Source organism: Erythrolamprus reginae, chromosome 1, assembly GCF_031021105.1.
Source record: "Erythrolamprus reginae isolate rEryReg1 chromosome 1, rEryReg1.hap1, whole genome shotgun sequence".
Classification (NCBI taxonomy): Eukaryota; Metazoa; Chordata; class Lepidosauria; order Squamata; family Dipsadidae; genus Erythrolamprus; species Erythrolamprus reginae.
The window spans coordinates 217,165,166-217,188,719 of NC_091950.1; the positions used below are offsets into that span (position 1 = coordinate 217,165,166).

Consider the following 23,554-nt stretch of genomic DNA (forward strand, 5'->3'; position numbering starts at 1 on the left):
GAATAGCTAACAACTGGCAGAACATTGTTATGAGCCGCCTCAGGTCCTCGGAGAGGGGCGGCATACTAATCCAATAATTAATTAATGAATAGAATAGAATTTTATTGGCCAAGTGTGATTGGACACACAAGGAATTTATCTTGGTGCATATGCTCTCAATGTACATAAAAGAAAAAGATAAATTTGTCAACAATCATGTGGTACAACACTTAATGATTGTCATAGGGTTCAAATAAGCAATGAAGGAACAATCAATATTAATAAAAATCTTAGGATACAAGCAACAACAGCAATTAATTAAACAAACAAACAAACAAACATACTTATTATTGACACAGTGAAAGGAGCCATACCAGGAAACTACAGGCCGGTAACATGTCTGCCGACCATGCTCAAATTGCTGAAATGTATCATAGCTGACAGAATTCAGGACTACCTAGAAGAAAATGACATCATGCCAGTGGAGCAAAAGGGCAATGAAAGATGAAGCAGAGGTAGGAAAGACCAGCTCCTAATTGATAAAATGATTTTGGAGAACTGTAAGAGCAGGAAAACAAACCTATACATGACCTGGATTGACTACAAGAATGCCTTTGACTCATTGCCACACAGCTGGATCATAAAATACCTGGAAGTCATTGGAGTAAATGAAAAGATCAGGAAATTCATAAAAAAGGTGATGAAATATCCGAAGACTGAGTTTTTTGTTGGGAATGAAAGCTATGGACTGATCAACATCAGGAAGGGCATCTTCCAGGGAGACTATTTGTCTCCATTGCTATTTATCATTGCTATAATCCTACTGTCACTCATCCTACAGAAAACAAACCTAGGAAAACAAACTGCTAGGAATTCACAGGAAATTTCATACCTGCTGTATATGGATGACCAGAAGTTGTACGGAAAATCAGAAACTGAGATATAGTCACTAACCAACAACAGCAATGACATCAGCATGGAGTTTGGCCTGGATAAGTGTGCACAGTGGCACTGAAAAAGGGGGAAATCACTGAAAGCGAGGGCATTGAAATGCCAAATGGTCAAACCATCAAGTGCCACCAGCCAGAAGCCTACAGATACTTGGGCATCGTGCAACTGGATAATATCAAGCATGGTCATGTGAAAACTGTGATCAGCAAAGAGTACATCCAGAGGACCAGAAAAATTTTGAAGAGCAAACTGAATGGTGGCAACATGATGAAGGCTGTAAATACTTGGGCCATACCTGTCATTAGGTACACAGCTGGCATAGTGAATTGGACTCAAGCAGAGCTGGACAACTTGGACAGGAAAACCATAAAATTAATGACGATCCATCATGCACTACACGCCTGCAGTGACATTGACAGGCTACATCATGCAGTCCTAGGTGCTTGGGAAGCACTTGACTGGGGATGAAATACGAAATCCAGCTTAGTGATCTCATTTGCCGTGTTGTATTGTTAATCATCATCATCATCTACTAAATTTGAATGCCATCTGACTCTCAACAATAAAATAAATTATATATATTTTTTAAAAAGATAAAAAATAAAGGTAAAACATGGCAAGTGTGATAAAGGGGATCTCCCTTTCCCTCATCAAAAGCCTGGCTAAACAATAACAGACTGGAGGACCATCTGGATCCTAGGGCAATCTTATTTCAGAGAGCAGTTTGTACATAATGTGATTTTTATATAAAAATATGAACATTGATTCATGTCAAAGAAAATATATTAAATATATTCATTATTATATATTTAAAACCAAATTGTGCTGTAAAAGTTGGGAATGCAAATAACTGTGTTTTGTATATTAGTCTGAAAAAATGTACAGATAAATCTGCACATGAGTCAAAATGAATTTCTTCCCACTCTTAATTTAGACAGTTAAGCAAAACTAACTTATCATCTTCTTGTGTTGCTTCTCTGAGACTTATAGGCTTTTCCTGCAACTTTTTCAGAATCAGACCACAAGGTCAACAGAAATAATTATATAGTATGTCCCAATATATCCCCAATCATTGCAGAATTGGAGCAGAATTTATACCCCAGCATATACAGTACATGCATACATACTGTCTAACGCTAGCATGTTGTGTTAATCAGCTTGCATTCCTAGCATTGCTTTGACCTTGACATAAAGGTATCCTTGTGTTCAGAGCATTTAAAATTTTGGCTACAATAGAAACATAGAAACATAGAAGTCTGACGGCAGAAAAAGACCTCATGGTCCATCTAGTCTGCCCTTATACTATTTTCTGTATTTTATCTTAGGATGGATATATGTTTATCCCAGGCATATTTAAATTCAGTTACTGTGGATTTATCTACCACGTCTGCTGGAAGTTTGTTCCAAGGATCTACTACTCTTTCAGTAAAATAATATTTTCTCATGTTGCTTTTGATCTTTTCCCCAACTAACTTCAGATTGTGTCCCCTTGTTCTTGTGTTCACTTTCCTATTAAAAACACTTCCCTCCTGGACCTTATTTAACCCTTTAATATATTTAAATGTTTCGATCATGTCCCCCCTTTTCCTTCTGTCCTCCAGACTATACTGATTGAGTTCATTAAGTCTTTCCTGATACGTTTTATGCTTAAGACCTTCCACCAATAAGTAGGTCAAAGTTCTACTATTTATCTTTTTTGACTTGGATTAATTATCAATCTGAAAATGTACTATTTCAATTGGCATTCATACTATCAAAGCCACCTATGCAATAAAATGAGGTTTGTTTAAAAAAAAAACATACTCAAGAAAATCCTAATGAAAACTGAGTTCATTTATCAAAGCATATTGGTGACCTGGTGATGATGCAAATGAATTAGCTATCAGAAGTGTACTGCTCAGGTGGAATTTTCATCTGTGGTGTTTCCGTGGAGGTGGAAGCAGCCACTTATGATGGTTTGTTTAGTCATTGTTTAAAGTTACAACATGACCATTTTTCACACTTACAACCATTGAAACATCTCTGGGGTCATGTGATTTACATTACGATGCTTGACAGCTAGTTCATATTTATGGCATTTGAAGTATACCGAGGGTCACATGATCCCTTTTGCTACCTTTGGACAAGGAAAGTTAATGGGGAAGCCATATTTACTTACCATATTTTTCAGAGTATAAGACGCACCACCTTAGTTTTTTGGGAGGAAAATAGGGAAAAGAATTTGCTTATAAGGTATTCATCTGGCTAGTGTCCTTAGCCAGCACATTATTTTATCCTCTGGTTAGGGTTTTTAAAAAAACTTTATTCGGAGAGAGTAACAATGAAAGAGTTTGCAGGCCAGTAAGAGCTGGGAATATCATTAGCACCTGGAAAAAAATATTCAGAGCAACTTATATTCACAACAACTTATGACCAAAACAGTACATAACATATCAGACAGGATACTCACCACTACAGAAACCAATATTCTTTCAAAAGGATTTAATTTTGCAATAACTCCAAGACGCATACCAACTGAAAACATCATATGTGGAATTGAAACAACTTTAAATAAAATCAACCCAGATACTGCTAACAAAATCAGACTTAAAGTCACTAATATTCTCTGCTCTAGTAAACCTCCTAAAAGCAACATACAACAGGAAGAAAGAGATGCACTTATCAATCTGAAGAAAAACCAGGAAATAATAATCCTCCCAGCCGATAAAGGAAACTCCACTATAGTGATGAACACAGCAGACTACAAAGAAAAAATGACAACTCTACTACAAAACCCGGCCTACAAACTCCTAAGCACAGATCCTACCACCTACCTAGAAAAAACCACCAAATCTAAAATCAAGGCCTCTCCCATCAGCGAAGAAATCCAGCAAAAAATCATCCCCAGAGAAAAATCTTCCATATGTCCAAAACTCTATGGCCTTCCAAAAATACACAAAGAAGGAATACCTCTCAGGCCAATAGTCAGTTCTATAGGCTCCCCTCTACAAAACCTTGCCAAATTTTTAGCCAAATACCTTCAACCATATACAGAAACTATTACCTCATATGTTCAAAATTCATTCCACTTTATACAAATAATTAAAAAACAAAACCTACAACCCGATGACCTACTTGTAAGTTTCGATGTCGTGTCCCTGTTCACACAAATACCTATTAAAGAAGCCTAATCAATAAAGAGACACCCCCCAAAAAACAAGATCAAGAACAGGACAATGGCACCACCATCCTTCCTTACATCAAAGGCACCACGGATAAAATTAGTAAAATTCTGCACAAACATAACATCAAAACCTCATTTTGCACTAACCAAAAAATATCTAATATCCTAAGGAGCCCCAAAGATAAAATCCAATTGGAATACCAAGGAATCTATGAAATCCCTTGCAAAACATGTGCAGCCACATACATTGGACAAACTAACCGAAGAGTGAGCCAACGCATAGCAGAACATGTGAATGCAGTCAAAAAACAAGAAAAGACCTCCTCCCTTGTCCAGCACATTAAAAAAACAGGGCACAAAATTGACTTTGAAAAAACTAAATTACTCCACAAAACAGAGAATTTATATAGAAGAATTTCTCTAGAAGCTATCGAAATTGAGAGGAGACCCCTTTGTCTAAATAAAAGAGATGATACCTCCCGCCTGCCAGAGATTTGGAAACCAGCCTTAAACAAAATAAACACTTCATAATAATCAGCATGTCAATCCTTCTAATAATTATGATTTTAGAATTTTATATTTGGAAATCAGCCTTAAACAAAACACTTCATAAAAATCTCCATGTCATTCCTTCTAATAACTATGATTACACCAACCAATCAGATCACTGAAACATAATCACCCAATCTATTTGCTACATTCAAAACAAATCTCCACCCCCACACTACATACTAAGAAGAAATGTCAGTTGCTAACATTCCATTTACAACAACACAAAGATTGGAACTTCAGCCTGAAGATGGTGAATGTGATTTCGCAGAAACGTCGCATAGACATGCAAAACATTACACAGGGCAAAACCCGAACTCAGAACAATCTACATACATATACCCGTGAAAATTTACGAAAACAAACAAATATATATATATATATATATATATATATATATATATATATATATATAATATATATATATATATGTATGTGTGTGTGTGTGTGTAGATTGTTCTGAGTTTGGGTTTTGCCCCGTGTAATATTTTGAGTGTCTATGCGACGTTTCGGTGAAATCACATTCACCATCATCAGGCTGAAGTTTTAAGCTTCGTGTTGCTGTAAATATTGAATGTGATTTCACCAAAACGTCGCATAGACACTCAAAATATTACACGGGGCAAAACCCGAACTCAGAACAATCTACATACATATACCCGTGAAAATCTACGAAAACATATATATATATACATACATACATACACACACACACACACACATCAATGCATATACAGTGGTACCTCTACTTAAGAACTTAATTCGCTCTGTGACCAGGTTCTTAAGTAGAAAAGTTTGTAAGTAGAAGCAATTTTTCCCTTAGGAATCTATGTAAAAGCAAATAATGCATGCAAAACCATTAGGAAAGAAATAAAAGCTCAAAAGTGGGTGAGAGGAGGAGGAAGAAAAAGAGGAGGAAGAAGGGGAGGGGAATAAAAAAAATCCAAAACTTTAAGGCTTAAAAAAAAGAGGGACTCTGAGGTGGTGAGGAGGAGTACATGCCTCCTGTACACCTGGCGAGAGGCTGCCTTCCATACACTGCGCCAGAGAGAGAAACCCAGGCGGGTGAAAGGGGAGAACCTCCCACTCTTTTGACTGAAAGGCAGCTGCTGCTACTGCTACCTGCTACCTCTTCCTTACCATGCTGAAAGGCTCCCCTCTCTGCTCACTCACTTTATAGCTGGTGCCTTTCATTCACTGTGGTGACTCGTTGGTTTGGCTGAAGCTGAGTTGGTCCAGCTAGAGCAAAGCGCCCCCTTTTGCCTTTCTGCGTCCAGATGCTCTGGGAGGCAACCTCACGCCGGGTGTATGGGAGGCAGCGCAATGGAGTCACCACAGGGAAGTGGTTTATTCCCACTCCAAGCGCCCAGATAAAACACTCAATTCACTCTGGGCTGCCTAGAGCGATGGGAGCGTTTCTTTTTGTTAGATATTTGCCTGGGTGACCTACCCAGACAGGGTAAAAGTCAAAAGTTCAGATTTGTTTATTACATGTTGATTGGTTGCCTTCTTTTGGTGCTTAAAATGTATCTTTGTAAAACTGCCCTGTTGCTGGCCTAGATTGTATAAATAGGAGAACTGTCATTGTATAGAGCTCTCAATACTCCATTGCTTCTTCACTCAATTGACTTCCTTGTCCTGTTAATGAAATAAACCTTGTTTGATTCAACCTTGCTTTGAGAGTTATTACATTGGCGACGAGGAAACCGACCCTCCGTGTGCTATCATGGCTACTCCATCGGTAGTCCAGCCACCTGAATTCTTTGACCCAGAAAGAATGACCTGGACAGCCTACATGGCGAAGTTTGAAATATTTTTGGAAGCAGCCGGCATGAAAGATGCCGACAGCGGCCGCAAGCATGCCCTTTTCCTCAATTAATGTGGCACACAGATTTTTGAGCTGGCAGAAACCCTCACTGACCCTGAACCAGCGAACTCAGTTTCCTGGGACACTCTCTCATCCAAGCTAGCCGCTCACTTCAAGCCTACGAAGCCAGCTAGAGTTTTTTGCCATCAATTCTCCCGGATGTCACAAACAGAGGGGGAAATGATCAATCAGTTCGCGACTCGCCTCAGAACTGTTCTCTCTAAATGCCAATTCAATAATCCAGAGGCTCGTCTCACTGATGCCTTAATCTTTGGCATGCGTAACATTGCAATCCGGAACAAGCTCCTCTCTGAGGAGGAATCCTCACTACAGGATGTCATTAAAGCCGCACAAACTTTTGAAGTTGCCCAAGCCGCGGCTGTGGAGCTTAAGAGCAATGACAAGCATGCCACTGTTTTCCACATTGCAGAAGCTTCTTCTCAGATCTCCGTTCCTGCCGACGCCCACGACACCACAACTGACTCCTATGATGACTACTGTTGCCAGATCAGGTCCCCTCCACCAAGACCTGCCAGATTGCAATTCGCCGCCTTCTACTGTGCTAGCTGCTGAGGCAATCATACCCGTTCCCGCTGCCCCTTCCAAGATGTCTTCTGCCGCCGCTGCGACCGAAGAGGGCACATCGCGGAAGCCTGTCGAGCTCGCGTCCCTGACGATCTTCCCATGACTTCACCATCCCAGCGACAACAGCCACCGCCACCCTCGCCGAGAGACAACCGCCTACCGCGCCAGCCGACCAGAGGGAACTGCCGCGCCTCTGGAAATTTCTCCCGCGACTGGAACCGAGGAAAACCGAACCCCGGCGCAGCTGCCAGTTCCAGCCCAACCACCACAAAGCTTGTGGTGCCCTTGCTTCTCAACCATAGACCTTGCCAAATGGAACTGGACACGGGATCAAAATATTCCCTTATGCCGTGGCATAACTTGAGCCCATGGCTCAAATTGAGCCCATGGCCACGGCCATTAAGGACTTCCAGGGTAATCCTATTCGGGTTCTGTGCAAGGCACGGGTGCCAATTACATTTAAAGGGGTAAATCACATCCTTCCCCTACTTGTGGTTCAAGGGGCTAACCATTCGCTTTTAGGATTGGAGTTCATGAGCCCCCTAGGACTGGCTGTCACAGGCATTCATAAGTTAACCAGCTGTACCATGCCTAACTTTGTCCATGAGTTTCCTGACATATTTGATTCTGCGTTGGGCAAATACAAAGGGCCACCCATTTCTTTCTCTCTAGATCCTAAGGTTCCCCCCATACGATTAAAGCCCCACAGGGTGCCCTTGCCCATTCTCCCCAAATTGGACCTCCAATTAGATAAACTTATTGCTCAAGGGATATTAGTACCAGTAGACCATGCCCCATGGGAAACGCCTATAGTAACCCCAATGAAGCCCGATGGGTCCTTGAGAGTTTGTGCTGATTACAAATCTACGCTAAACAAGGCCCTGCAGCACAACTCATACCCCATTCCAGTAGTTCAGCAACTACTGCACTTCCTGGGACAAGGCAAACTATTTGCAAAGCTTGATTTAGCCCAGGCTTATCAACAGCTCCCCATTGATGAGGCCACTGCCCTCTCACAGACTATAGTCACCCATAGGGATGCCTTCAAGTGCACCAGGCTGCAGTTTGGGGTAAGTGTCACCCCGGGTCTTTTTCAATGCCTCATGGAACGCCTATTAGTAGGAATAGAAGGTGTGGTGCCATATTTTGATGACATCTTGGTATCTGGGGAGGATTATGACCAATTGAACTGCAGAATCAGGAAAGTCCTTTCTAGACTACAGGACAAGGGCCTTAAGCTAAAGGCAGACAAGTGTGTCTGGGGCACTACCAGTGTTGACTTCTTGGGCTTCAAAATAGATGGTGAGGGAATCCACCCCACCCAGGACAAGGTTAGGGCAATTAAAGAAGCCCCAGAGCCCTCAAACAAAGCGGAGCTGCAAGCCTTCCTGGGCCTATTAAATTTTTATTCTGTTTTTTTGAAACAGAAGGCCTCCGCAGCTGAGCCGTTACATAGACTTCTCCACAAGGGAGCAACCTGGAGATGGGGAGAGGAAGAGCGAGCAGCCTTCAGAAAAATAAAGAACCTTTTAACATCTCAAAGTGTAGTGGTGCAGTATAATTCTACCTTGGCACTAAGATTAACATGTGACGCTTCCCCCTATGGGGTGGGAGCAGTCTTGGCCCATGTCTTGCTCAATGGTCAGGAGGCCCCTATTGCATATTTCTCTAGGACCATGTCCAGCACTGAAAGAAACTATGGGAATATAGACAGGGAGGCCTTAGCTCTAGTTGCTGGGGTAAAAAAGTTTCACCAATATATTTTTGGCAGGCCCTTCGAATTAATAACAGACCACAAGCCATTGCTTGGTCTATTAGGAGAACACAAGCAGACTTCACCTTTTGTCTCACCCAGCATGACCAGGTGGGCCATATTTCTAGCAGGATATAATTACACCCTCAAATACAAGAGGGGAGCACAAATTAACCATGCAGATGGACTAAGTCGGTGCCCCATACTGCAGATAGTAGAGGACCCTGCCCCAATCAGTGAAGTCCTATTAATAGAGTTATCAGATAAACCTTTAGTAACAGCTAAGAAAATTGCAGAAGAAACAAGGAAGGACCCTGCTCTTAAAGCTGTAACCCAATGCATTTTGAGAGGGTGGGCCACAGATAAAGATGACACCTTGGTACAAGATTTTAAATGCAAATGCCTGGAACTATCTGTCATGAGAGATTGTGTATTATGGGGGGACAGGATAGTGATCCCCAAATCTTTACAAAAAAGAGTTATAGAAATGCTACATCAAGGCCATCCAGGGGTGGTTAGGATGAAGGCCTTAGCCAGAGGGCACCTCTGGTGGCCTGGCTTGGATTCAGATATTGAACAGTGAGTAGCCTCTTGTTCCCCTTGCCAGGAGTCGAGGCCAAGCCCCCCCAAGACCAGCCCCACGAATTGGGAAACACCACAAGCCCCATGGTCACGAATTCATGTCGATTTTGCAGGACCAGTGGGACCTCACATGTTTCTGATAGTGGTTGATGCATACTCAAAATGGCTAGAGATTATCGTAATGGGAGCCACTACTTCTTGTGCCACCATACAAGCATTGCGCCAATTATTCGCTACCCATGGGTGCCCAGATGTGCTAGTTTTGGATAATGGCCCACAATTCACATCCAAACAAATGGAGGTACTCCTTGCCCAGCTAGGCATCAGGCATGCCTTAGTTTCTCCTCATGCAGCTTGATCTAATGGGATGGCTGAAAGATTTGTCCGCGTGGCAAAAGCGGCCATTAAGAGAACAGAACCAGGGAACCATTCATGAACACTTAGACACCTTTCTGTTGACCCAACACATCACCCCAAGTTCGGTAACTCATAAGAGCCCTGCCGAGCTATTAATGGGCAGAAAGTTAAGGTCCCCCCTGGATAGGTTGCATCCTACCTATTTAAGTAGTAGAGACTACCGCTCAAATTCCCCTGAACGAACATTGAATGTGGGGCAAGGGTTTTTTGCAAAGAATTTCAATGGCAGTTTAAAATGGGCTAAAGGAACAATAATGGACAAAACCACACCTAAAACATACCATGTCATCCTCGAGGACGGTCGCCTGTGGAAAAGGCACATTGATCACCTTAGAAAACGGGTGGAGACAACTAACTTTCGCCAAGAACCTTCAGCAAACGCTAATACGGACTATGACCCTTCACGCCCCACAGGGAACTTTTCCCGGCAAACCAGTTCCCAAATGCGACCTGGACAATTCGAAATAGATTGGGACTTACCGACTCATCGTTGCTCCACCGCTGGGGAACCAGGTCCAGAGGAGGCCGGCGGTGGTCCTGCAGACTCAACGCAGAGAGGATCTCCACAGGCCAGGATGGGAGCCTCTCCGGGAATCATAGATGAGCCGACCTCCTCACTCTTCAAGTACCAAGACTCAACTGAACTGCACAGGTCAGAGAGAGAAACAAGAAAGCCCAGCCGATTGGAGGACTTCGTCACATGTCTCTCTGAATGACCTGCATCCGAACTAATAGGGGAGGAGTGTTAAGATATTTGCCTGGGTGATCTACCCAGACAGGGTAAAAGTCAAAAGTTCAGATTTGTTTATTACATGTTGATTGGTTGCCTTCTTTTGGTGCTTAAAATGTATCTTTGTAAAACTGCCCTGTTGCTGGCCTAGATTGTATAAATAGGAGAACTGTCATTGTATAGAACTCTCAATACTCCATTGCTTCTTCACTGAATTGACTTCCTTGTCCTGTTAACGAAATAAACGTTGTTTGATTCAACCTTGCTTTGAGAGTTATTACACTTTTCTCTAGGCACTGGCAGGGTTTTATTCCCTCTCCAAGCACCCAGAGAAAGGAAAATGCTTTGTTCGCTCTGGACTGCCAAAGCCTCCTTAAGTGCCACCAAAAGGCTCCTTTGGCAGCCCAGAAAAGCCCAAGATGGCTGGGATTAAAGGGGGAATGGCAGGAAATTGGCCAGGCATTTGTGCTGCTCTCAAATTTCCTGGGAAATTTTTCTGGGCTTGGGTTCTTAAATAGAAAATGGTTCTTAAGAAGAGGCAAAAAAATCTTGAACATCCAGTTCTTATCTAAAAAAGTTCTTAAGTAGAGGCGTTCCTACGTAGAGGTATCACTGTACCTTTAAAAACAAAATATTAATAGCACACAGTTACATGTGATGTGATCTCTGATATAAGATCTGATCTCTTATATTTCCATATCTACACCTTTATAGTTATTTTATCAGTCTGTATTCCTGTTTTTCTTTCTCATTCTCCTCCCACTCTCTCCATCTCTTCTATCTACCTTCCTTCCCTTCTCTCCTTCTTTCCTTCCTTCCTCTCTCCATCCCATCTCTTCCTTTCTCCAACTACTTCCTATTTCTCCCTCAAAGCCTTCCCTTGAGTGATTTCAATTCTAATAACTCTTATATTAAACAGACTGATAATACAGTAGTTACTCAGTAGTTATATTCTTTTGGTGTCTCTTCTCTTTTATAATATTTTTAAAATGTTTATAGCCATTATCCTTTAATTTTTGGTATACACTTTAAAAATGATGCTATCTCCTTACATTCTAATTTTGTCATGTGGGTTATGTCATTTCTTTATCATTCCTAGTCTTTTAATTTTGTGCTCACTCTACTTCAGTTTCTAACTGAATCCGGCTATTTTAAAGTTATCATCCTGTCTCAAAACTTGTTGGTTGTTGTGCACTTCAGCTCCAACGGTGCTCGGATAAAGCCAATTATCTAGACCCTCAGCAGTCTGGTTTCAGTCCAGGCTGCAGGACTGAAACTGCTTTGGTCGCATTGATGAGTGATCTCTGGTGGGCCCAGGGTAGCGGACATTTCTTATCCTGGTGCTTCTTGACCTCTCAGCAGCTTTAAACACCATCAAACATGGTATCCTTCTGTGCCGACTGGAGGGGTTGGGAGTGAGAGGCATCATTTTACGGTGGTTCTCCTCCCACCTCTCTGGTTGGTCACAGTCAGTGTTGGCAGGGGGTCAGAGGTCAGTTCTTAGGCCCCTCCTTTGTGGGCTGCCTCTTCCCCCTGCTGTTTAATATCTACATGAAACCGCTGGGTAAGATCATCCGAGGTGAGTTATCACCAATACGCTGATGCTACTCAGCTGTACATCTCCTCCCTTTGGCAATTAAGTGAAGCAGTGGAGGTGATGTGCTGGTGTCTGGAGGCTGTGAGGGTCTGGATAGGAACCAACAGGCTCAGGCTCAAACCCAACAAGACGGAGTGGCTGTGGGTTTTGTCTCCCAGGGACAATTCTATCTGTCCGTCCATTACTTGGGGGGGGGGATGTTTGACCCTCTCATAGAGGGTCCACAACTTGGGCGTCCTCCTTAATCCACATCTTTTGGCTATTACAAGGGGGGGGGGTTGCACAGGTTTTCCTAGTGCACCAATTGCGGCCCTACCTGGACAGGGAGTCTCTTCCCACAGTCGCTCATGCCTTTATCATCTCGAGGTTCAACTACTGTAATGCCCTTTACATGGGGCTACCTTTAAAGAATGTTTGGAGACTACAGTTGGTGCTAAATGCAGCTGCACAAGCTGTCCTGAGCCTTCCAAGGCATTCATATATCTCACCATCACTCTGTGTGCTGCATTGGCTGCCAATTGGTCTCCAGATGCAATTTAAAGTGTTGGTTATAATAATAAATAATAATTTATTAAATTTGTATGCCGCCCCTCTCCGCAGACTCGGGGCGGCTCACAACAATATTATTTATTATGACCTATAAAGCCCTTCATGGCTTAGGATCAGGTTACTTACAAGACCATCTTTTGCCTCATGTATACCAGCGGCCAGTCAGGTCCAACAGAGTCGGTCTTCTCCAGGTCCCATTGGCTAAGCAATGCTGATTAGCAGGACCTAGGGGAAGAGCCTTCTCTGTGGGAACCCTGGCCCTCTAGAATCAGCTCCTTCCAGAGATTCACACTGCCCCCATCCTCCTGGCATTTCCTAAGGTCCTAAAAATTCGTCGTTGCCAGCAGGCCTGAGGCCGTTGAGCACTAACATCTTGTTCAGACCAATGATATGAATTTAGGACTGTGATTGAATGAACGAATGTCTGGTGTTAAATAATTTTGGGGGTTTTAGCACTAGTTTTATGTTTGGTTTTCTTTTGTTGTATCTTGTATTTAATTCCTATTTTTGTAAGCCGCAAAATGCCCAACAAAAAAGACCTCTGGTTTTAATTCTAGCTTTTTCTTCACCATTTTCTCTATCCATGTCTGTATTCGACATGTGCTTATGCACATGTCCACCACATATGATAAAAAGATCCTGGTATTTCCAGCATTTCCAGCATTTCATAGTCTTTAGTAATTCTTTCTGATGACATGTGAAGGTGATCGCCAGGGTTGATTCAGCTGATCTGGCTGGCTAGGCGGATGTCCCCTTCCTTTCTCACCGCTCCATGTGCATCCCTCCCAAAGCTGCACACTCGGTGGAAGAGGCCGACCTTCCCAGATAGAAGGAGTGTACCAATCTTTGGTCAAGGGTATACCATAGCTGCGCTCGTCTGTTAGAACCTCCAAACAAGCTTAAGGTTCCTGTAACTGATTTCTGCTGGGATTATTGAAAATGTTGTATATCTCTCTCTTAGAATTCAGGAATGCATATCCTATTCAATTCTTTAAAAGGAAGAATTGGAGGAAAATGTTATTATACTGAAATTGAAAAATGCACATTTATAAAAACCTGGTTTATATAATATGATTAAGATGAGCTTTGCACATTTATTGATTGCATGTTCTTAAAGGACAAGCAGTATGTTATACACTTGTGTTTATTCTGTTATACACAGTTAGTTATATTACCAGTAGTCCTCAACTTATGGCTGTTCATTTAACAATAGTCTGGAATTACTTCCATCCATTGCAAAATGTAGCACCACCTCTTCTGTGGTCATGTCTTCATAATCTGGATACTTGTTCATACAACCAATTTGCCAAGCACTCCACAATCATGTGATTGCCTTCTCTGCCTGCTTCTTCAGAAAGTCAACATAAAAGCCAGCAGGGAAGGCTACAAGCTGCTGCCAACTGCTGTGAAGATTCCTTTTTTACTATATGGGGGCTGGCTGAAAGAGTTGCCTGCCAAGAGAAGCTGAACTCCTTGCAAAAGGTGCAGAAAGGGAACTGAAGCTTTGATTTCAACTCTGTTCCTGCATATCACCAAAGGAACTCTTCTCTGTGCATAGGAGGTTTTTCAGCCAGCCCCAGAGTTGAGAAGGAAATCCAAGCAGAAAACAGAGAGACAGCACAATAAAGTAAATAAAATAAAGTAAAATAAAGTGGTTTGATGGAGGCCCTATAAGGCTCAATGCAGACTATCTGCAAATGTTTCTTCACTCAGTGGCTAAAAATCCTGCTCAGAAGGGAGGATTTTCAGCTCCTGAGCATAGCCTAATGGGATCTATCCCACTCCCTTGAAACACCTTTTTCTCCAGTAGTGGGTCCTAAAACCCTTTGCTACTGGTTCGTATGTGCACTTGGATCTGCCAGTTTGCAGAACAAGGCCAAACTGGGAGCAACTCAACGCTGTTTCATTCCTTACTTGGGATTCTGTTTAAATTTAACAGCTGTTTAATTTCACAAGAAGAGTACTACACTCCTCTGTTCACAATAGAATATCTTATGCCACCAGACTTGAAATTTTGAGCCTAGAAAATTTATAACTACGCCGCCTTAGATCTGACCTAAGTATAACACACAAAATTATCTGCTACAATGTCCTACCTGTCAATGACTACTTCAGCTTCAACAGCAACAATACATAAGCCCACAAAAGATACAAGTGTAATGTAAACCATTCCAAACTTGATTGCAAAAAATTCGACCAGCAACAGAGTGGTCAATGCCTGGTTTTTTAGATAAGTTTTATAATTGGGCTTTAGAATTGTTTTTTTATATTGCTTTCATATGTTGTGAGACATCCTAAGTCTTTGGAGAAGGGCAGCATATAAGTCAAATTAATAAAACATGTTACCTGACTCTGTAGTCTCTTCCCCAAACCCCCAAAACTTTAACCTTAGACTGCCTATTGTTGATCTTCCTAAGAAGTCTGTAAGAGGTGAGCATAAGCGCACCAGCGTGCCTACCATCCTAATGTACTCATGTATTCATAAAATATTACGTACTCATCAAATGCTTGTGCTTCATATATATTCACAAACATGTTTATACTTTGCTTATACTTTAGTTGTAATCACATAAATGCTTGACTAAACAAACAAACAAACCCATGAGATTGCTTAACAATCATAACCAGGAGTGCTGGGATTACTTCTAGGTACCATCCAAGTTTATTTGAAGTTCTGTGTACCATCAAATAGTGGGGTGGCTGGAGGTCTTTCATAATGAAAGGCTGGTTCAATTATCGAGAATGATTCAGCCAGACCACATGGGTGGAATCCTTGTTTGGCTGTTGTCTGCCAAATGCAATACTCCAGGTGCCAGATGCAATATTCCAGGTGTAGACTGCATGTGTAGTATTGCATCCAGTTCTGGTCAGCACACTATAACAAGGATATTGAGACTCTAGAAAAAGTGCAAATGAGAGTAATCAGGATGATCAGGGGACTGGAGACTAAAATATATGAAGAGCGGTTGCAGGAAATGGTCATGGATAGTCTAGTGAAGAGAAGGACCAGGGAAGACATAACAACAATGTTTCAGTATTTGAGGGACTGCCACAGAGAGGAAGGAGTCAAGCAATTTTTCAAGGCACCTGAAGGATAAGCAAGGAATAATGGATGGAGAGATCAAAGAGAGATTAAACTTAGAAATAAGGAGGAACTTTCTGACCGGGAGAACAATGAATCAATGGAAAAGCTTGCCTTCAGAAGCTGTGAGAGCTTCATTACTTGAGACTTTCAAAAGAGATTAGACTGCCATTTGTCAGAAAGGTGTAGGGTCTCCTGCTTGAGAGTGTGTATGGGGGGGGGGTGTTGGACTAGATGACCTACAGGGTCCCTTTCAACTGTTAATCTGTAAAGCAAGAGAAGAGAACTAAAATGTAATTCACTCAATGTTGTCTTATTTTTCTATGGTATAGATTGACCCTCCTTATACTGAGATATAAATCAGCAGACATTCCCAGTTACAGGCATGCCATCAGGTAATTTCCATGTGTGTTGCCCTTCCCACTGAAGTCTTGAACTTTACAACCTTGCACTGTTAAGTAAGAGGGTGCCACACCTGTCTGGACCATATTTCTTTTACACGTTTACTGTGCTTAATGCCAAAACAATAAATGTTCAAATGTTTCATTCTTTCCTCTGGGGTTATAAAAAGTGAACAGGCAGGTTTCCCACCTCTTTTAAATTAGTGGCATAAGTTTGGAAGGTAAGAACTAAATACAAATGGTTCACATTCCTTCCTTACAGATTTGAACAGATAGGAGCAGTATATGTTGCAAAGAGCCTTGCATAATGTTTAAATGATATGATCACATTTTTGGCATCTTGTATTTGTATGTATACATGTCTATGTATATACTCTTTCTTTCTTTCTCTCTCTCTCTCTCTCTCTATCTCTCTGTCCTTCTCCCCCTTCTCTCTGTGTACGATATGAATGTGTGTTTATGTGTACAAACACATGCAGTGTATTACATAGCTATTAGAAACCAAAGATTAATTTGTATTATAACAGAAGATAAATTTACTCACAAATGTCCAATAGCAATTATAGCACTTGGAATGCTATTTCTGCTGCATTTTAATTATTTAGAAAAGAAGATTGAAAACATATGCTTTCATGTATCACTACTATTTTTAGTATAAATATTATATATAATTCAATTCAAATGCAATTGATCATAATTACAGATCAGTAAATAAGTAATTCCATACTATGTATTATTTTTGGAATGATTTTTAATAGGCTTATTTTTATTATGTTTTTGACTTGGTCAAGAACAAGGTTTTCTAAATAAATTACAGAAGGCTTAAAATAAAAACAAATTTAAATCTTTAAAATGGCATATGTTTAAATCAATGAGAACCTCAAATCCATAGCTGTTGTAATACAGAATGCTACTTGGGTCCCTAGGAAGTATATTCAGCAGGGTTGAGAAGCTCCTGTTACTCAAAGCCTGAAAGGCTTGGGAAAGGAAAATACTAAACTCCATGGACCAACAAGTTTAACCTGTTTAAAGTAGATTCTTAGCTTCAAGGGTTGAAAGGAATACAACCCTGAAATAAATGGTTAACATAGCGAGGATTGTGAAAAAAACTGGGATTATACAGATGTACTGGCATATTATGATTGTTCACAGTTACACTTTGCAACCAGTCCTTGTATTTACAACCTTTGCAAGCCTGTAAAACAAAGGAAAGCTGAAGTAAGATTGTAAGCAAAATTGCAATTTCACTTTTGTTCTTGCTTAATGACCACATTGACTGTCCTCATTATAGTAACTAAACAATTAAGCTATGTATAAATACAACTTCAATTCTTCTTCCACTTTCTGATTCAACTTGGATTTTTTGTTCTTCCTTACTGTTTATTTTCTCTTGGAATCATTGGCCCAATAAGAACTGTTATGGAAACTCCCATCAATCAGAGGATTGAGCAATACCTGAGATAAGAATGAAGAGGAGGTGAGATAAGGCCAAAAAAAAATCATTGTGGAATGGGAATTTTTGTGGTTCTTAATACCTTGCAGTTCTTTAGAGTTTCCTGAAAGAAAGGGCTTTTCTCTAAAATCCCAGTTCTTAGAAGAACATCTGGAGCTGGTTGGTGGTTGAAGGAAGATGGAACTTGGTGAAATGGCCAAATTGTCACTTTGGTGAGAGTCTTCAGAGAGGGGCCGCATACAAATCTAATAAACTATAAAAGACAGTATCTAAATGTATTGCTAAATGTTCAGACTTTTTGCATGAAATAGAAAAAAATAAACTTATGATTTATGATTTTTATAATGAGAAAGAATAGATTATAGGAAAAAACAGTTTGCAACTGTAGAATAAAATGTAAATTTATCATTGTGCTTATAACTGCTATAAAAATATTGGAAATATTGGCTGATTTTCATTTTATCGATAGAGATATTATTGAACCAAATTAGGAGAAATGAACAGATACAAGGAACTAGAGTTTAAAAACAAATATATAAAATCCAAACGTTCGCTGATGATTTGGTCTCCTTCTTAGAAGACCCAATTAACTCGGATATATGCTTGTTCAAAGAAATAGAGAATTATGGATTGGTAGCAGGCTTAAAAATTAGTAAAAACAAGACCAAAATATTAACAAAGAATTTGCAGTTGGGAACAAACTAAAGAAATTACAGAGAATTTCTTTAGAAAACAGAAAAAAGGATTAAATACTTGGGTATCTGGCACACCACCAGATATTCATCATTGAAAGAGTTGAACTATAACAAGCTACTTCATAAATTTAAGGAAGACCTGGAAAAATGGAGTAAATTAAATTTATCATTCATTGGCAGAATTAACATTATTAAATCAAATATATTACCAAGGTGGCTATAACTTTTTTAAACAGCACCAATTAAATTAGAATTTATTTATTTTTTGAAAACCTAAATAAAATAATTTCTGGAATGGGAAAAAACTAAGAATTAGATTCAAAGTACTGCAAGATTCTAGGATGAGAGAAGGGTTTGGCCTTCTGAATTTAGAACTTTATTACCAATTTTACTATGAACAAAAGAGTGGATTACGTTAAATAATGAAAGAATTTTGACTCTGGAAGGCCACAATATACAGGAGGGTTGGCATGCACATTTGTGGGGGAAAGCAAACATTAAACACACACAGTTCCAATCCCACGCCATACATCAAATAATATTAGAAAACTGGAGGAAAATAAGGAAAAAACATTTTAGAGAAATCCCTTGACGGATACCCATCTCAGAAGCCCAGATACATCCCAATATAATAGACAGAAATAAAATCTTAATTTATGAAGATCTATTAGATAGAAAAGGACACCTCAAGACTAGAGATAAACTCAAAAACGAAGGGAAAGAAATTGACTGGTTGGTTTACTATCAAATACAAAGTAGATATAAAATAAACTTGGTAGAATTTTGAATGAATAAAAAAATTAATACACTAGATAAGATTTTATTAGGACCAGAAAGGAAATTTATTACTAAGATGTATAACTACTTGTTAAATTATGAAAATTTAGAAAAAATAGTTAAAGAAAATATGATTGCCTGGATGACCAACTTTGGTTATAACATTCAACTAGAAAAATGGGAAAAGATTTGGAAAGTTAATTACAAACTAACAATTTCGGTCCCATATAGAGAGAATCAATATAAGATGTTTTACTTGTGGCATTATGTCCCGGCAAGATTAGCAAAAATTTACCTGAATCTGAAAAGCAATTGTTGGAAATGTAAATCAATGCATGGTACCTATTACCACATAGAGAACTCAGAACTATTATCACATTAAAGAACTCAGATATGTGATTGCTGCCCCCCTGACTGACTTGTTAACCAATCCCTTTTAACAGATGTTCCTGATGATTGGAGAATGGCCAGAGTTGTGCCTATCCTCAAGAAGGGCAGTAGAGAAGAAGCTAGTAACTAAGGCCAGTTAGCTTGACATCAGTTGTAGTTAAAATGATGGAGACTCTACTCAAAAAGAGGATAAATCAGCACCTAAAAACCAATAACTTATTGGACCCAACCCAGCATGGATTTACTGAGGGCAAATCATGTCAGACTAATCTCATTGATTTCTTTGACTATGTCACAAAGGTGTTGGATGAAGGTGGTGCCGTGGATATTGCCTATCTGGACTTCAGCAAAGCTTTGATATGGTTCCACATAAAGAGCTGATAGATAAATTAGTGAAGATTGGACTTAATCCCTGGATAGTTCAGTGGATTTGCAGTTGGCCGAAGCATAGACATCAGAGAGTTGTTGTTAATGGCGAATATTCTAAGCAGAGCCTGGTTACAAGCGGTGTGCCACAAGGGTCTGTTCTGGGTCCTATTCTTTTTGATATCTTTGTGAGTGACATAGGGAAAGGTTTGGTAGGGAAGGTTTGCCTATTTGCTGATGACGTTAAAGTGTGCAATAGGGTTGATATTCCTGGAGGCGTCTGTAATATGGCAAATGATTTAGCTTTACTAGATAAGTGGTCAAAGCAATGGAAACTGCAGTGTAATGTTTCCAAATGTAAAATAATGCACTTGGACAAAAGGAATCCTCAATCTGAGTATTGTACTGGCAGTTCTGTGTTAGTAAAACTTCAGAAGAGAAGGATTTAGGGGTAGCGATTTCTGACAGTCTCAAAATGGGTGAACAGTGCAGTCAAGTGATAGGGAAAGCAAGTAGAATGCTTGGCTGCATAGCTAGAGGTATAACAAGCAGGAAGAGGGAGATTGTGATCCCGCTGTATAGAACGCTGGTGAGACCACATTTGGAATACTGTGTTCAGTTCTGGAGACCTCACCTACAAAAAGATATTGATAAAATTAAACGGGTCCAAAGACGGGCTCCAAAAATGGTGGAAGGTCTTAAGCATAAAACTTATCAGGAAAGACTTAATGAACTCAATCTGTATAGTCTGGAGGACAGAAGGGAAAGGGGGGACATGATTAAAACATTTAAATATGTTAAAGGGTTAAATAAGATTCAGGAGATAAGTGTTTTCAATAGGAAAGTGAACACAAGAACAAGGGGGCACAATCTGAGGTTAGTTGGGGGAAAGATTAGAAGTAATGTGAGAAAATATTATTTTACCGAAAAGTAGTATGCAGGTGCGGAAAGGAGGCGTAAGGAGGAGCGTGAGAGAATCTTGAGCCACCTGGCACGCCTCAGCCCTGGACTGGGAAGCTCCACGTCTTCCTTCTCCTCCTCCTGCCACTGCAGCCCGCGCTTTGGCCCCACAGTGAGGGGCTAGAGCTGTGCTGCTGCTCCTGTTGGCGCCCCCGCCGCCCCCGCTTCCACTTCTCCTCCTGCTTGGCGGCTGCTGCGGTCGCGGAACCCCTGGTTGGCCCTTTTGGAACCCTGGTTGAAAAACATTGCTCTCAGCCTTTAATCAGAAGTTAGTTGGGAGCAGGGAAAATACACCATTCAGTCTATCATTTAGAGAAACAAGGCCAGATGGTAGGGAATGGCATGTAGCTTCATACCAGCCAGCCCATCTCTGAAGAGACCATTTCCAAAACATCACATTTGAATATGATTGAACAATGGGATATCAGTGGGGGGAGGTACTTTGGGGAAAAAGTTACCCTTGGATAATTTAGTGCACAAATTTTAGTTCTGGCTTTGCTCTACCGTTTTCTGCTTGATCTTAGTAAACTATATATTTTTCACTAAATGGAGTCAAGGATTATTCTTAAAGGTTTGAGCAAGGCAGAACTGACAGCAGTACTACTGATTTTTTCTACGCTTCTGTTTTCTTTCTTTGCTTTTTCACATTTAGTTCTTTTTAATTTCTTTTTTTCTTTTTACTCATTAGTTTCTGTAAGATTTTTCAATAAAAGTACTGTATATATGCAGCTTAATAAAGATACTTTTCTTCTACAACAGTGCAAATTTTGAGGTTAGTTTAGTTTAGTGGTGAAGGTGCTGGTGAGTTCCAGCCCAGGTATGAAAACTGATTGGATGCCTTTGAACCAATCACTCTCTCTCTCTGTGCCCACTTACCTCACAGGATTCTTGTGGGGGAAAATAGGAGAAGCAAAGAATATTAAGCCTAGAAATTTGATTAAATAAGAAACAAATAAATAAATGTTTGTCACCTTGAGTCACTTATAAAATAATAAAAGCAGGCTAAAATATCAAATACGTATATGAAAAACCATTTGTCAATTGCAGAAGACGGCCTTACTTGCAACATCTTACTTTCTGTGACAATACCTTTAAACACCATGAAACAACACCTGCCGATCTCAGGAGAGCTTGATACGTGGACTAAAATGCCAATCTAATATTTTGGCTGACTGTGTAATAATACACTTAGTGTTACCTGGTCAGGCTGTTTACTGTAAGCAAAAATAGCAATTAATTTAAGCATTCAAAATCAGTAAGGAAAAAGTGGGGAGGGTAAATGGATTACAAAGACCAACTAGTACTGAAGAAATGCAAAGCTACTGATTGGATAGCTATCCAGACTTCTGAGTGGCTATCTGGCCTACTTTTTTTTCTTTTTTTTTTTACGTCAGGGCCCTTTTTCCTGTGTTTCAAGTGCTCCTGTGTACTGCAAAGAAGGGCAGCGCCGGACTTACCCGGCAGGCAGGCTTTGCTGGAGGGACCGGGAGACACGGTCCCTCATGGCGGCCGCCATCTTGGATCCCGGGCGAAGTCTCGCGATGCGAGACTTCGCTCGGGAGATCAGGGCCTGATTGGCCAGGCTCCTGATTGGTCCAGGCGGGGCCTGCTTGCCCTATATAAGGGCGAGCAGGCCCGGGGCTCTCCCTTTTCGCCCGGACTGCAGATCGGAGCAGACATTCATTTGTCTGCTCGCGGCGGCCATTTTGTTGGCGACCTCGTGCGAGGCGCCATTTTCTGGCCTGCAGAACAGCGGAAAGCCTTTTTACTGTCACAGCGGAGCCAGCATCGGCTGGGCTCCGCTCCGGTTTCGAGCCCCATTGCCTGGTTTGGGTGGTGGGGGGTGTTGCCTTCTGGTGGCCTCGCGGGCCCGCGGGGGTTACCGGGTGGTCTTTGGCCTGGGGATAAAGGCCTGGTGGGGGGCCTTGCTTCCCATTGGGAGGGGGGTAGATTCGCTTCCTGGGAGGTCTGCACTGCTGAGGCCTGCTGCTTCAGGCAGGCCTTGCTAAGGGGTGCAGGGTCCTTTGGGGGGTTTGGTCACCCCCTCTCTCCTTCCTTCTGTTAAAAAATAGAACCGAGTTCAGGTAATGGCCCCTAAGAGGAGGCAAGCTCAGGCCCTCCCTGCCCCACCAGTGGTGCGGCCTAGGAGGGCGGCCAGGCCGTCTGCCTGGGCTCGGGCTGCGGCAGAGGGGCCCCCGGGGGGGGTCCCGGCTGGGGGGGTGGTGGGGTTTATACCCACGGTCCCTCAACCCGAGATGTCCCCTTCTCTCTCCTGGGCCAGGGTCTTGGAGCGGCTTGATGAATTGGAGAGGTGGCGGTCGGGTGCAGGCCCGGAGGGGCTTCCCTCGACTGCCACCGCAGCATGGGGCACCGACCCCGAAGAGGAGTCGACCCCAGAAGGGCAAGTGGCCCACAACGTGCAGATGGCCCACACCGGGCAGACGGCCCACACCGGGCAGACGGCCCAGACCGGGCTGATGGCCCAGTCGGGGCAGTGGTCATCGTTCCAGGGCCCAACAAGGATGGGCCCACTGTGGATGGCTTCTACCCCTTACGGGGCAGGTGAGGTTGCACCACATGTAGGCACATCACCGCTCCTTCCCGTACAGGGTCCCGGGTTCATCCCGCCCGCATTGGGGGGTGGCAACAGCTTTATGGGGACTGCTGCAGGCACCTGTGGACAGGTCTGGTCCCCGCCGGCTCCGCCA

General features: G+C 41.7%; 1 protein-coding gene across 4 annotated transcripts in view; it reads right to left on the minus strand.

The window, feature by feature from the left end:
* Window positions 1–23,554, minus strand: part of IKZF2 (IKAROS family zinc finger 2) — a 270,987-nt gene that overhangs the window by 63,411 nt on the left and 184,022 nt on the right. The window contains exons 8-9 of one of the 4 annotated variants that reach the window (XM_070732190.1): window positions 17,741–17,911; window positions 16,757–17,660 (exon numbers count right to left, since the gene is read on the minus strand). The exons of 1 other annotated variant lie outside the window; for it this stretch is intronic. In XM_070732190.1, the coding sequence (XP_070588291.1) occupies window positions 17,586–17,660; window positions 17,741–17,911 (246 nt within the window). In that variant the 3' untranslated portion in view covers window positions 16,757–17,585. Of the gene's footprint in view, window positions 1–16,756; window positions 17,912–23,554 lie in introns of those variants that run through there. 2 more of the 4 variants (XM_070732182.1, XM_070732184.1) reach the window with 2 other exon arrangements.